The 15157-nt window shown below is 35.4% G+C and overlaps 1 protein-coding gene across 6 annotated transcripts in view; it reads left to right on the top strand.

Moving 5' to 3' along the window:
* Positions 1-14441, top strand: part of ANGPT1 (angiopoietin 1) — a 241066-nt gene extending 226625 nt beyond the window's left edge. For all 6 annotated transcript variants that reach the window (XM_005613250.4, XM_001494946.7, XM_023648861.2 and 3 more), the window contains exons 8-9: positions 26-156; positions 11602-14441. In XM_005613250.4, the coding sequence (XP_005613307.1) occupies positions 26-156; positions 11602-11762 (292 nt within the window). In that variant the 3' untranslated portion in view covers positions 11763-14441. The remainder of the gene's footprint in view (positions 1-25; positions 157-11601) is intronic.
* Positions 14442-15157: the final 716 nt, after the last annotated feature.

The following is a 15157-nucleotide window of genomic DNA, read 5'->3' as shown; positions in this document are numbered from 1 at the left end:
TTTTTTTTTTTTTTTTTAACTTCAGGTTGTATTTAAAGGGTCACACTGGGACAGCAGGAAAACAGAGCAGCCTGATCTTACACGGTGCTGATTTCAGCACTAAAGATGCTGATAATGACAACTGTATGTGCAAATGTGCCCTCATGCTAACAGGAGGTAAGTCCTATGGGGCCATTCTCTAAGTTATGTTTCATTGGTTTGAGGCTTGAGGTTTCTTATCTATGAGAAATGACTCTGATCTTCTGGTCAGGAAACTTAAGAGCAAGTCCCTGGAGATCATTTTGTTCTACCCACTAATTTACCATATGTTCTTGTGCAAGACATCGCTAGCATATTTAGAAGTTTTTCCTCCTCCCCCAACATCTATAGAAGGGACATGCTAAACTTGGCTCTTAATAAATTCTTTAGCCTCTTAAAATCCCAGTTATTCTACCTTCTAAATAATCATAATAATGCCCATAATGGAATGAACAATTTGAGAATTCAACATACAGAAAAAAAAATTCTTACAAAATGCTTTGCAACTGTGTAATAGAGTTCATTAATCTTCTATGAAATAGAATAAGAAGAATATAGAGGTGTAGTTAGATCTAAAGTCATACAATTTAGACCGGCTGTGCCAGGGTTTCGTATTATACAGTATTGACCTCTGCAAGACATTTGCGCTGGTATAGGTGATATCATTGAATAATATTGTATCACTGAGTAAGAAAGTTAATCCTTTTGCACTTTTGCAGTATTTTCTAGCCTTCTGATTGTGTCAAAGAGAAATTCTTAATTTGGTGCAAACATGTCTGTAACACTTCCTTAGCACTTACTCAGTAATGACCCTTCTTAGCAAAGGCAGCAAACCCTTTGGCCTGAGGCTCAGGACCTTGGTTAGGCAATGGCACCTACCTAGAATCAAAGTGATTTTGTTTTAATTTTATTGAGTTTTATATCTGTCTTTTATTATAGCAAGTGGTATTTGTTTCTTCTTTAAAGGAATGCAGTTTTAAATGTATTCACACTATTTGATATTTAAAAAATCGTAGATTTAAAGAAAAATATTAATAAATGTTATAAAGGGATATGGCAAAACCTGCAAAGTTGATACACAACAGATTGAAGTTTGAGAAACACTAAGCTAAAACCCATTGCAAATGATGTAGCTCAAGAATGTTATAGGCTCTGGCAAGGAAGGAGTTTGCACCAAACAAAATTGTAAAGGAAATTTTTTTCCCACTGTTTCTCCTCTCACAGTTTTAGCGTTGCTTCTCTCTCTTACTGGGATAGCAACCACTCCCACCTTAAGCTGTTCTGATCCTTTCTCTGTGTTAGTCTACAACAAAACATGTTTTCATGCTACTAAGGAAAAAACTCTAAATCTAGTATTTTCCTTCCCCAAATATGATATTACTACCATTATTATTACATGTTATTATATGTCACTGTATATGTTGTACTATCTTACTTGAACTTCAAATCAACTCTGTGAGATAAGCAGAGAGGGAAACTCTAATCTCCACTTTGTACGTAAGGAGAACAAAAGTAAGTTAATGTTCACCATTTTATTCGTAACATCTAGCGCAGTAGATTGTGGCACATAGGAACTCAATAAAAAATATGGTACATGAATTAATGAATAACCATCTTGTAACGCTTGAAATCACTTTCAAATTTTGAAGTCAATGAAATGAAACATTAGGTTGATGTTTTTCTTATCAATTAACAGAGCTTGGAAGAGTATAGAGAGAAGGTTTTGCAGAAAACTTTCCACCTTCATCCCCATCCCCGAGCCCTCTATTACTACCACCACCAAGTCGCATCCCTTTTACCCCCATCCACTCCACTTATATTAACATCTTTTCAACGTGAGATGAGCCCTAGCATTGTTAAAGCCAACTTGTTATGATTCCACCTCTATCATATCTTTCTCCTTAAGCTTTAAATATGCCATTTTGGCATCACATTCAAGCTCTTCAAATAGTTAAATGTCCTCTATATGTAATTTTATGACCCCCTCCCCCAAACAGGTGTTGCAAATTTAGAATGTTTTTAAAAACTGGTACCCACAGGTAAGATTTTGAACTTTTTTTCTGAAAGAAAATTTTTCTTTTCATTGCCTTCTTGATCCCATAAATGAAATTGTCAGTAACTTTATACAAAGACAAAATGACTTTGCCCAGTTTCCTGCCCATTTTAATATAAGTATGCTTCATTTTCTCCATGTCTATTTTTACATATAATTTTTGTTACCAAATAAATACAACACATGAACCAACAGTAAAATCTTTCAAATGTTTCCTTAGAAGAGTGTTCCAATATGTTCATATTCCTGTCATCATAATGAAAATATAGACCAAAGAGGAGAATGCCCCTCTTGGTTGTCGATGAGAAAACTTCATTGCTCAGATTTATGACTTTATTTCTGCTGCAAATGATGGAACTTTGTCATGTTCATTCATCCATAATCATTCTTGGACTTGCTTCTTACTCACCAATAAACGCATATGTTGGGGAGAGAAAATTTCCACTTATTGCTTGGGCTGAAATAGTCTAAGTAAATGTGTTTTTGTAATAAACGCCATTACCCTATCAAATATCCTTTTGAAAGAATCCAGGTCTTGCAAAGCTATTCACTCTGCAAAGCTAAAATGTGGAATTTAGATAGCTAAGAACTGGAGAACATAAGGATGAATGTCGATGACAGTCCAGGTAACTTGAGTATTGCCTGGAACTTATGTCCTAATTAGCAGATCCCCACCACCACTATTTATTCTCTGTCATATTTTCCCTTAGAAACATTTTCTTCATCTGATGATTTTTCCTTTCTTTTTTAAAATTTGTATTTGAATTTTTTGCCTGTTGAAAATAGTCTCGTTTAAGCAGTGAAATTTCATACTCTTTGAAATTAATAACTCACACTTCTCCATCATTATCAATTAAAGCTTTGTTTTGTCTTGTTTATTTATATATTTTTTCTTTATTTCTTCGAAAAGGAATTAAGGGTAAAGTAAAATTTATTGCCCGCTAACTATCCTAAATAGTTTTCTTTAAGTACGTGGAAGGATTTTAATTGGAGAATGTAGTATCGTTGCTCCCCTTATCTGTCAAAGACTAAACAAGAGGAGATGGGCTTAATTGAAAGCAGAAGGTATTTCAGCTAGACATAAGGTAGAACATTTTGATCTTTCTTCCTTCTTTCCTAACATCTTAACTTCTTAAATTCCTTCTATCAATTTAACATATTTTTCACGAGTAACTATTAAGGGAATAAGCAAGACAGAATAGAGCTTGCATCTATGGAGGGAGGCCATCAACAAAAAAGTAAACAATAAATGACACAATTTCAAACCATAACAAGTTCTAGGGACAAAATATAATATGTAATAGAATTATTGGAGGAAGGGGGAAGTGACTTTAGATGGAGTGTCCGGGGGTCAAATGCTGGAATGAGTTGCCAGGGAGCATTGTGCATGACTAGTTATGGACATCTTCAAGAAGAGAACGTAAAGCTATTCATCTGAAAGAGTTTGCTTATGCATGTTCCTGTAGTTGTGGATCTAGATAAGAATGTCACATTTTTTTTCTAGTTCTGTGATTCTATTATTCCATGTACTCATTGTGGCTACAGTAGGGAAAAACAAGTGATATTATCTTTCGATGCATGGGTTGTAATTCATAGTGGATCGCTGAGTGGAAAGGAGGCATGAGGGGCTGCGAAAGCACATTTGCCGTCAATAGAAATAGATAGCACAGTGTTTTACACCTCCTTTCCCAGAAGTATATGGACTTATTCCTACCTTACCAGAAAGCCAGCAATTCTTCCACCCAACTTATGTATTGAGTTATTTTTATGTTTTATTGCACATTTCATATGGGACCAGAGCATATATTTCAAGATCAAGTTGCCAGGCACATTTTCTCTGGAATTGACCCCTTAATTAATCATTAACTAGAGGTGATTTGTCAGCATAGATTTATAAGTCAGAAATATCTTTGTCTGTGATTTCATTGGCTTTAGGAAAATTCGTAAGTTTTCTCTTTAGGTCTCCCCTCTATGTAGGCTGTTAACAACAAATCTGTATATTTCAGTACTGGGAGGATAAATTTAAGAGATCATTATAGGAAATATTTTCTTAGTCCCACAGGAGAGCTCCTACTATGCCCTCCTGAGATCAGACAGAGGAATCCATTTCATTACCAACTTGAGTTTTATCTAATATTTAACATTAAGAAAATGAAAATGAAGTCTCATCCAATGTGTGCTTTTGTTTATATGGACTTATTGTCTAAAAAATAAATACGCAAAACAACTCTGACTCCAAAACTGTTAAAATGAAAAACTTTTATTACTAGATTGTCACACTCAAAGTGAACTTACATTCAAGGAAAACGTGGTCTTTGGTACTAAATTAGCATTCTTCAAGCAAATATTTCTAAAAGTCTGTTAGAAACTACAATTATTAAATGTTGCTGACGAAAAAACAAAACGAAGTGTGGTATTGCTTTACATTCCTTTCCTTACCTTACTTTTCTTTCAACATAATTTCCATATTTAGTATATAACGTAAAAGCTATGCAAAAATGTGACCTAACCTTCTGCAGAAAGAATCTGTTATGGTAGAAACTCCGATCTCTTTTCCCACGCATAAACTATGTCAGCCGACAGACAGGACTTTGCTAAAGCTAACAAAGGATATTTCTCAATTCAGTCCTAAAAGAGAGAGGATAAAGCCATACACATAAATTTCTTAGTACACCCTAGAACTTACCAGATGCTAGGAGCAGAGAGCTGATAAATGCTTGCAGCGGAGAGTTGATATTGCCTGCTATATAATCTTGAAGAAGACAAAGAAAATGGAAGAAATTAGTAGCTTCTCCAACTGGTGAATGATGCTGAAGTGACAAGATCTTTGGGGAACATATAATCATCTTAGAGTTTTTTAATAACCCAGGAAGGATGAGTTAAGCATTGTCAGATAACTGGCATTCCCTAGGTTTTCAAGCAAAAATGTTCAGAGAAAAGATCCATAGGGATAATTTAAGGTTGACCACAGAAATCTACATTGCATTACTTTATTCCAAAGCAATTCCTTATTTAGTACATAACTATAAGCCTAGTCCACAAAAATGTACATTCCTTGAAGGCAGGGACTTTGTGCTATCTATTGCTGTGTCCTCAGTGCCTAGAGCAGTGTCTGGCACGTTGCGTGTGTTCGATAAATGTTGGTTAAACGAATATGTTATCAGAATCTCTGAAAAGACTTTGCAAAATTACAAATGACCCCAGTGAGAATACATAAAAATAAATCAATGTGAGTATGAATGTGACTCTTGCGTGAACTTAGATTTAAGATGCATAATCGCATGTATGCATTTGCATGCACACACATGGAACAATGGGATGAATATTGAGGACTGGAACTAAATTTTAAGAATAACTAAAACCTAGAAGACTAAACTTTAGAATTGGAAATTTTGAGTGTTTGATTCCTGACTTTCAAATAAATTTGAACATCCTCAGTGCAAAGTTTAGGATTATATTTCTATTTTCTTGAGGAAATTTTTACTTACTGGAAAAAGAAGAAAGAATATCAGAAAATGTTTTTCAAAAGAGAAGTTTGGAAAAGGGTGAACCAAAACTGATAGGCCTATACCACAAGGTTGCTACCAAAGGTTAATAATTGACGAGAAATAATCAAAAGCTTAATTTTGTTTGTAGTTTGCTCTAATAATAATTTAGCAAATATTTATTGCACTCTTACTGTCTAACAGACATTTTTGCATTATCCTAAATGATTTATAGTTAATAACTTACATGATGCTTCTAAAAACTCTTTGAAGTAAGGACCACAATAACACTGTTGGCAAGAACTGAGATAGAGAAAAGTTAGATAACTTGCCAAAGGTCACAGAATTAGTGTCAGAGGTAGGATTTGAATGCAACCTCCAGATAAGCCATCACCTCATACACTCCTTTTACTGCCTCTGTTAAAAGGAATGGCCTTCAAAGACAGCAGTTTAGCTCTGTTTGACTGTTTGCAGCACATTTTCATGAGGATTTCCTCACTTAAACCGGGTTAAAAGTGAAATGAAGTCCATGGGAGGGAAGAGACAGTAAGAGAATACCTAGAGGTTTTTAACGAATTCAAGATTACTGGCCAGGATAAACAACTTTTCATCTTTGGAACAAAAAGAGAAAGGAAAAAAAAGCCAAGTCCTTGGCCTGAAGGGGATGTAGTACGAGATGACAGAGAGAATGCAGACCTCTGGAAAGATCCTCTGCCTCCTGCACACAAGACCCATGCAGCTGCTCCTTGAGGCTAGCTATGGGTAACGCCAATTTTGTGCACATAAACTCAGCGAGTGATTTTTTTGTGATGATCCCATTGATAACAAGGGCACCAATTGGTTCAGTTCAGCCTCATCCTTATTTAATGATAAAAGAGGAAAATCTTATTCTCCATGCAAGTTCTGTTCCATATTGCTGATTAGAATGCATGCATTGAAAATGAATGAAAGAAATCCATAAAAACAGATATATCTTTTCATTTTGCTGTACTTTTTACCTTAGAAAAGAAGTGTTGAGAGACATTTTGTTTAGGATCAAAAGAATTTGAAGGTTTGGTTTCCTGACTGTCAAACAAATTTGCACTTCCTGAGTACAACGTTTAAAATCAAATTCCTGTTTTCTGGGCAAAGTTTCATTTACTGGTGATAAAATGTGAATTTTCTGCTTCAAAGATAAAAGGCTTAAATGATTTTTAAAGGCCTGGGAAGCCCGGGATAGTTATTAGAAAACTAAATTTTAATGAGTTAAGTGTAAATGAATTAGAAACATGCATCTCAGATTTCTTATTAAAATATACATGAGGTTACAGGTTATGAAGAAAAATGCTTGGCAAAGTACATCTTGGCAGTTGCCAATCTTAAAACATTTGAGACATTTTATCAGTTGTCCCAATAGCAGATGGAAGCTGCTGCTTTCTTCCGTCCTTTGCTTGAAACAGTGAGTTCTTTTAAGCTTAAAGTGCCTTTCCTAGATTAACTTCTTTAGCATATTGCTCATTTGTTATGCCCAGGCACATACAGAACAAAGTACAAAGTTAATATTTCCCGAGGATTATAGAGGATATGTAATTCAGCTATTTGGTATTTTATCAGAGAGGACCTGCAAACTCAGGCATACCCACACAGAACACCTTCGTTCCATGCAAACTTATATTTGCATGGAACTTACATGTAACTTACTTATATATGTAAACTCACACACTGTTGAGTATATATGATTATCTGAATACTAGGGATTACATATGAGTAACCATGAGTCTGCTATACTTTTGCCAGCTTTCTAGAAATATGCTTTAAAACCTTGTCTTTTCAGGATTTATGTTTAAAAGACCTGGTCATGCTTAATTTTTTCAGAGAGGGGTAGAAAGTGGACAAACTGAAATATTTGATTCAAAGAAATTCCTTAGTTTGCTTTAATACGTGTGTCAGAGAATACTTACTAGCACAGAGCTAACCATTTTTGCTACCTTGAAGTTCAGAGTATTTTATAAAGGAAACTACAACCAAAATTGTCATGAGAAATAATTGCCCTTTCATTTAGTTTTCTGCCATCTTAATTCATCATCTTATTATTATGAATTGCCCTCTGATAGTCCATAGTATAGACGGTCCACTGGTCTTAAGATAAAGAGATAATCATTGAAAACAAAACACATGTTAGGTGCTTAAATGCCATGTCTTTAGAAGGCAAACGCTGTACAACTGTACTCATTTGGGGCCAAATCATTTTCATATTTCTCTAATAAACTCTATCAAGCAAATAAGGAAATATGTTGTTACCAAGGACCTGGTCTTCATTATTAAATCATTATGATGCCTCACAAAATTTAATCCTTTTGGTTCCTGCTCTAACCCTCATGCCCCACTTCCTAGATAACTTATACAAAGCACTTAGATGGGGTGTTACAGGCCCTAATAGTGCATCATCTTCTTTGATCCTTGCAACTGTGCTATGAAAATGGTTGTTCGGACATTTATAATCCACATCTTATAAGTGAAGAGATAAGTGGCTGTATGACCTTGGAAATGTTCCTTAAACTATCTGAGCATCAGTGTCTTTATGATGGTACTTGCCATACCACATAAGGCTGTTGGGGAATAAAATAAGAAAATGCATATAAATATTTTAGCAGAGTCCCTGACACATATTAACTGTTCAATAAATATCAATGTTATTTATGTTATTGCCTAAGATTTCTTGGTTATTAATTGGTGAAGTCAGCATTGAAGTCTGGGTTTTCTAATTTCTGGTCTGGTGTTCTCCAGGCTCCTCATTGCCCAAAAGAAAATTTCTAAAAATGTAATAAAAACCTCTGTGTGCTCCCTCCTGTTTATTTTGCTAGCCCTATATTCTCCAACCCCTTACCCACTGGCACTCCAGCCAAGCCAAGCTGCTGGCAGACACTCTCTCCTGCTCTCTCAGAGTACATACTGTCTTTAGAATCTCTTTCTGCCCAGTGAACTCACACCCATCCTTCAGGACCCAGCTCAGGAGGTAAATGAGTGAGCCTTATGGACCCACAAACAGGACTTTCTGTTTATGTTTCTAAGGATTTTTTTCATCTCTGTTTAACAGCTATCATCTCATTTTTTAACAATTTGTTGTGTCCTACACAAAACTGTGCACTCCTTGAAGTCAGGAATTTAATTTTACTCAACTCTGACCTTTATGTCCTTCTATTGGTTAATATTCGTTGAATTGATTCTAGATTCATTTTTCTCCTCTTTATCACGCTACCACAGATGCTCAGGATAACTTCGGCAGACCATAGTTATAGAATGAGGGTTCTAAGTAATATTTGATTACACATTTCAGCTGGAAGATCTGGTTCCTCTTGCTAAATATTGGTTCCCATTCCTAGGGAATGTTTTACTTGTTCGCCTGATGATGGACAAGTAGGCTGGATAAACTATAAATTTTTCCGCAAACATTGTTCAGCTTTCCACCAAAACTGCCTACTTCTCCACCTTCATTTTCTGGAGGTCCCTCCTTTGTTCACTATGTGCCAGCTACACTGATGTTCTTTTAGTCCTTAAACCAAGCTCTCTTTCTTCCTAATAACTTTGGCATGTGCTATACTCTGCTTAAAAGAGTCTTTCCCCATCTTCACACGGCTGCCTCCCTCTCATCTTTCATCTCTCATTAAATGTCAACATCTTCCATGAACATGAAAAGTCAAGTAAGTCTCCTGTTATTCTCCTTCATGGCTCCCTGATTCTTTTCTCTTTTTTTCTTTTCTTTTTGGTCATGCTTTGTAGGTATTTTATTTATTTGCTACTTTTTTGCCTATTTCTCACATTAGAAGTAAGTTCCATAAGGGCAGGGACCGCATCTGTCTTGTTGAGTATTGTGTGACAACACTTCACAATAATTACATATTGAATGAATAAAGAAAGAAAAATTGAATACAGTAAGCACGGATGTTATGTCTTCGGGTGTCTATCAAATGTAGCTTTTTAGCAAGCTAAACTATTTCAGACCATAGAGGCTGTTCAAGAAGAAACGAAGTCAATCGCTCTGTCAATAAGCCTGTAGTTGCTGGCCAGTTATTTGTTAAGCAAACTGTGCAGCACTAAGTATGCGAGGTGGGCTGGTATATAGACCATGCCTTGGGATAATGAACAAAAGACTATGTGATTTGGTCTTCAGACTCTCTTGGCTTCGGGCTACTGGTTTTCTTGTCAACTCTGACCCAGCCATACTGTTCTTCTTTCAGTATCTCCAAAATGCCATTCTCCTCACCACAAACATTACCCCGTCATACTCATTGGAAAATATACACAAGATCCGTTTATCTGATTCTGTTATGTGCCCCTAGTTGGATGCTAGTTCCATTTCTCTTTCTTAAGCTCATCATAAGTTTCCCGATAAATGTATCCTTCCGCCTGTGTCCTTTATGGCCAGGCTGCTGTTGCTACAGCCCTCTGCCTTCCCACACTTTCAGAAGTCTTGTGACTTTCTATAAACCGGACAAAACCACACACTTTTACCCTGAGTGCCTTAAGATAATTTGGAGGATCATTCTGTAATTTGTACTTCTCAACAATAGGGTAACTGCGTTTACTTCAGACACCATGGTGGATATTTGAAAGAGTATGAAAGGCTCATTAACATGATGGAAGAGTGCCTCAAGAAGGTCATAGAAAAGGAGGAGAGAGTTAAAACACTAAAGCAATCATTTTGTCCTTTGAGAGTCTTCTGGGTAAATAAATTTCCTAATGTTAGAATGCCTTTTGTAATATAAATAGCATATTTTTACTAGTTGTACTTACCAAAAAATGTTTTAAAGAATTAATCTTAAGAAAAAAAGGTGGAATTTTACAGTTCCTCTTCCCTCGCCAAACAAGAACATTCTTGTCCCTCGTGTTTTGACTACATTAACATCTATGTTGTTTGCGTACAGTTGGTAAAACAGCATTGAACACAGTGTCTTTCCAAACTCATCAAGACATACCTTACTGTTCCCCAGTATGAATCGGTGATTAATACAGCTTGCTATGCCTCTAGTTTGACTTTGCAAACACAACCCAGCTGTATTCATCTTCAAAAATTGAAAAGTGAGAACTAGCTTTTCTTCATATAACTTTTTCTAAAGTTTCTGCAAGATGATGCTCATGTTACAGTCAAACATCAGCTGTACAGCTTTTTCTTTAACTATTAGTCCCTTAGGTAGAACTCTGTAATCAAAGGGAGGTCAACAGTATCCAAATACAAATATGCCAGAATGTCTCTGGCATAAATCTCTCCCTAAAGATTTCAGTAGTGTTACTCCAGAAGAGAGAGAAAAAGTACTATGTTTTATCTAAAAATCTAAGAACTTGATTCATTAAAAAAAATAAAGTACTAAGTTATCCTTACAGGGAGCATAGGAGCTCCATGTTACTCATCAAGTTGTTTTTCTTTTTGGACAATCACAGAAAACATACTGCTCTAGAGGAACTATGTGGCTACTGTTGATGCACACTTCCTGTATGGCTATAAACTACAGAGAGGGCCTGGTAATTCAAATTCACAGTCATTGCCCAGTATCCAGTATTTCAGAAGCAGCGAAGGGCCAGTTCTTGGCAAAATTATAGAGTAAATAGGGAACATTTCTTTCTATTTCAATGCCAGTTGTCTAATGTTCTGAACTTCATCACTAATAATTAATGGTTCTATTCCCAATAACAGGCTTAAGGTAGATGCCTCTTTTGGGTATCTGCATTTTACTTGCCCTACACATAAATCCAGGCTGATTTAGATCACATCTTGAAACCCAGAAGCTTCCCATCCTCACAGTGTGAAATGAGTCTGAATGGAGTGACACTGAAAGCTAATTTTCATGAAAGCATTCCTTTCTCCGATTGTTCGTACACTGCCTGAATCGATGTTATTCAAAACAATTCCAGTACTGAGAAGATATTTCTTAAATGCTTCCTATTTGCAAATAATTATAACAAGTATGAATAACTTCCCCTTCAGTTAATGCTATTAGCTTCCAAGTGTTCAATTTATTTATAATTGTTTCTTCCTCTTCTCTCTTTCATTGTTAACTAATTTTTCAGGCTGGTGGTTTGATGCTTGTGGCCCATCCAATCTGAACGGAATGTTCTATACAGCGGGACAAAACCACGGAAAACTGAATGGGATAAAGTGGCACTACTTCAAAGGGCCCAGTTACTCCTTACGTTCCACAACTATGATGATTCGACCTTTAGACTTTTGAAGGCACAATATCAGAAGCAATTATAAAAGCAACAAAGAAATCTGGAGAAGCTACCAGATGAAAAACTGCTTGAAAACTTCTGAAGCAAACAATATTATCTCCCTTCCAGCAACAGGTGGCAATTATGTGAAGTCATCAAGGTTCTTGACTGTGGATTTGGAACCTTTTGAGATCACAAAAGTCTCTTCTAGGGGTTACCATGTTCATATGGCTTGGCTATAGAGAATGCCACTCACTATCAAGCTTTAAAAAGGGAAGAAACTGCTCAGTTCGCTGTGCTTCAAATTACTACTGGATTTTATTTTGGAACTATAGTAGCCAGATGATAAATATGGTTTATTCATGTAAAACTGAAAAAAGAAGAAAATTAACAACAACAACAACAACAAAAGAATATACATGAAGAATAGAAACAGGCCTGCCATAATCCTTTGGAAAAGATGTATGACACCAGTGAAATGGTGTTATTTCTATGCAAACCTACTAACAGTAAGTTTATACTGTTGTACAATTTTAATAAAAGTTCAGGAAGAACAGCACCGCCCTCTGAATTGGTTAAATGTTAATGGATTTCAGAAGCCTAACTCCTAAATCGTACTTACTAGTTGATTTCAGTTAACTCATCTTCAAATGTAAATTTCATTTTGGGAAGCCATAAAGAATTTTAGTGCATGAAGAACAACGTGTGAGGTAGAAACACGCTCCATTACTCTTTGATTTTTTGATACAGTTTTCAGAAAAAAATGGACACAATCAAGTGAAAATTTATCCCCCATGCTACAGTTTTCATTTATTTTAAAAGCTGACTGACTGATCTATAAATATATTTATAGCCTGAGTAAAGTTTAAAGAATGTGAAATATATCATCAAGCTCTTAAGATAATATACATGCATTTAATATTTTCTTTGATATTATACATTAAAGCAGTGTTTTAGAGTGTATTAAGTTGAAGTAAAACCAAGTAAACTGGAACAGTTTATTTTACAGTATCTTCTTGCATGTGTATACTTAAGTGTAACTTCATTATTTTAAAAATAATGATCTTCAATTCTTCACCCTATTTCATGCTAATTTAATTTTTGCTGATTAACTAAAACATGCTTTCCAGATTCACTCTGTTCCAGTTTCTGTAAAAGATACACTTTGAAGTCTATGAAAAATAAAAAAGGAATTATAAATACCATTGTACATAGTATGTTAATATCCATGGTAAACCTAATAGCTGTTTAATCTGGAATATACAATGTTGTCCTTAATTGACGAAAATAAACACAAGTTTTCAAAGAAATCCACTATACCACTTTATGAAATACATTATTTCTTCGCATTTTTCTACTCAGGCTCTGTTTTCTTAGGCAGTTTCTGATTTTTAAAACTTATTATTTGTGGAGAAAATTGGCAAAACTCTGTGTTATACATAAAGGAAACACACAAAAAAGAAAATTAATCATAGTTACCTCACTAAGAAAATTCTGACTGTTAGCTGCTATAAATCTCTTAGTGAAAATATTCCTATGGGATAATCGATTTTAAGTAAATTTGGGGACACAGATTTTTGTGGCAATTTGAAGTTAGCACAATATTTTATCAAGAGGTACTTTCTGCCTCTACGTCTTCAAGGTTACAATAGAGCACAGTTTTTATCAAAACATGAGTTTCTATGAGATAAGAAAATTGAAATGCTTATTGGCTTTCCTTTCTTAAAAAAATGTTTTTTCAAAGCAACAATACCAATTTCAGACCTGGTGACTTGATCTGTTATTATCCCTTTGTGGCTTTCCTCCATTTGAGAGGTAAAAGCTATTTGCATTTTTAAGAAAATATTTTTTAAAGTTTACCATTAAGTCTTTATATTTATGCATCTGTATACAACCTGTTTTGCCTTACAAGTGATATTTGCAGGTATTCCGCAGTTTTTCTCTTCTTGGTGACTCCTTCATAGCACTATTTAGCCTCTCCCTCTAAAAATCTTCTTGCTTGTTTTCATTTAAGTGAATGAAAGTGAGTGTTTTGTTCTTTTGTATTCCTACAGATTCTTTTTACCAGTGTTTTGATAAATAATACTATTTCCCAACTCATATTATAAAAATAAAATGAAATAATGAATAAAAAGAAAGCATGACATTTACTGGTTTGTTATCTGGGTTTGAAAAATGAAATATTGTTTCCAATTATTTATAATAAAGCAGTATAAAATGTTTTATGACTCCATTACGTGCATTGTGTGATGCTTACATGTTTATGGCCACTTAACATGTATATCCTTTGCATTTAATTATTTTGTGGTAAGCTAAGTATTAGGATTTTGTCTTTAAATTTTCCTTTCAATAAAATTCATGTGGCTTCTATGCAAATTTCTTCACATCAATCACAGCTTTATTTGATATAAATAAAATTGAAAACAATGTATTTGTGAAACTTCATCTCATTTTAAATAAATGTTTTACAAATTTAAAATTAGAGCTCTATGGGAGTATAAAATCACTGAAAAAAAGACTACTAAATGAACTAAAGCCTCAATCTTTGAAAAATGTTCAGTCTGGGATGTAAGATATCTTAGCTCTATTAGAACGGTAGATCTCTACTGTATGCTGGTTATGTCCTGCCAATTATTAAGTGTTGTATTAGCATATGACAGTTGACAATAAATCCTGAGGACTCTGAATGTGGAATAATAGGATGTGTGCTGAATATCTGAGTTATAAAAGGGAAAGAGCATGAAGGAGATGCTCCTCGCCCCTCAGGCCTCCTGTCTATCAGCTGTCTTATCAGTTCAGTTCTTAGAAGGAAATTTTTTACCTTTCCCCTTGATTCTGCTCCCATTGCCTCCAGATTGATCTGAATTTTCATTAACTTCCACCTATATCACTGAAAAAGATACTCTTTCTCCTGCTACTCTCTGCTCCTATTCATCCCTAATCACACAAGCTTATTCCTAAAGCCAGACTTCTGAACCTGTTTCTTCCCTGCTCAAAATCCTTCAGTGTTTCCTTACTACTGCCTGAAGTTGAAACAAACTTGTTAGGTTAACCCCAGCCTGCGTTCCCAGACAGTTCCATTCCATCTACTCAGAATTCCGATCCAAATGAAGAAATGAAGAAGCCTGTGATAGACTAATTGCACAAATGGCCTCTGTCCTTCTCCTTTCTCTGTGCTACCCTTACAGTGTGACTTTGCAGCTCATCCCATGTAGAGGTTGAGTCTTTCCCCATGCCTGGAAGGGCCGGCTTGAGACTTGCTCCAGCCAATAGAATGCAAAAGTGCCTGTGTGCCACTTCTGAGCCTAGGTCTCAAGAGCGTTCAGCTCCACCCTACCTCTGCCAGGATAAAAAGCACAGGGTAGCCTAATGGAGGATTAAAGACCACAGGACGCAAGACTGAGTTTACCAGATG

Source organism: Equus caballus, chromosome 9 (genome assembly GCF_041296265.1).
Source record: "Equus caballus isolate H_3958 breed thoroughbred chromosome 9, TB-T2T, whole genome shotgun sequence".
In the NCBI taxonomy this organism is placed as follows: domain Eukaryota; kingdom Metazoa; phylum Chordata; class Mammalia; order Perissodactyla; family Equidae; genus Equus; species Equus caballus.
The sequence above is the reverse complement of the archived record's forward strand: the minus strand, read 5'-3'. Positions and strand labels throughout refer to the sequence as shown.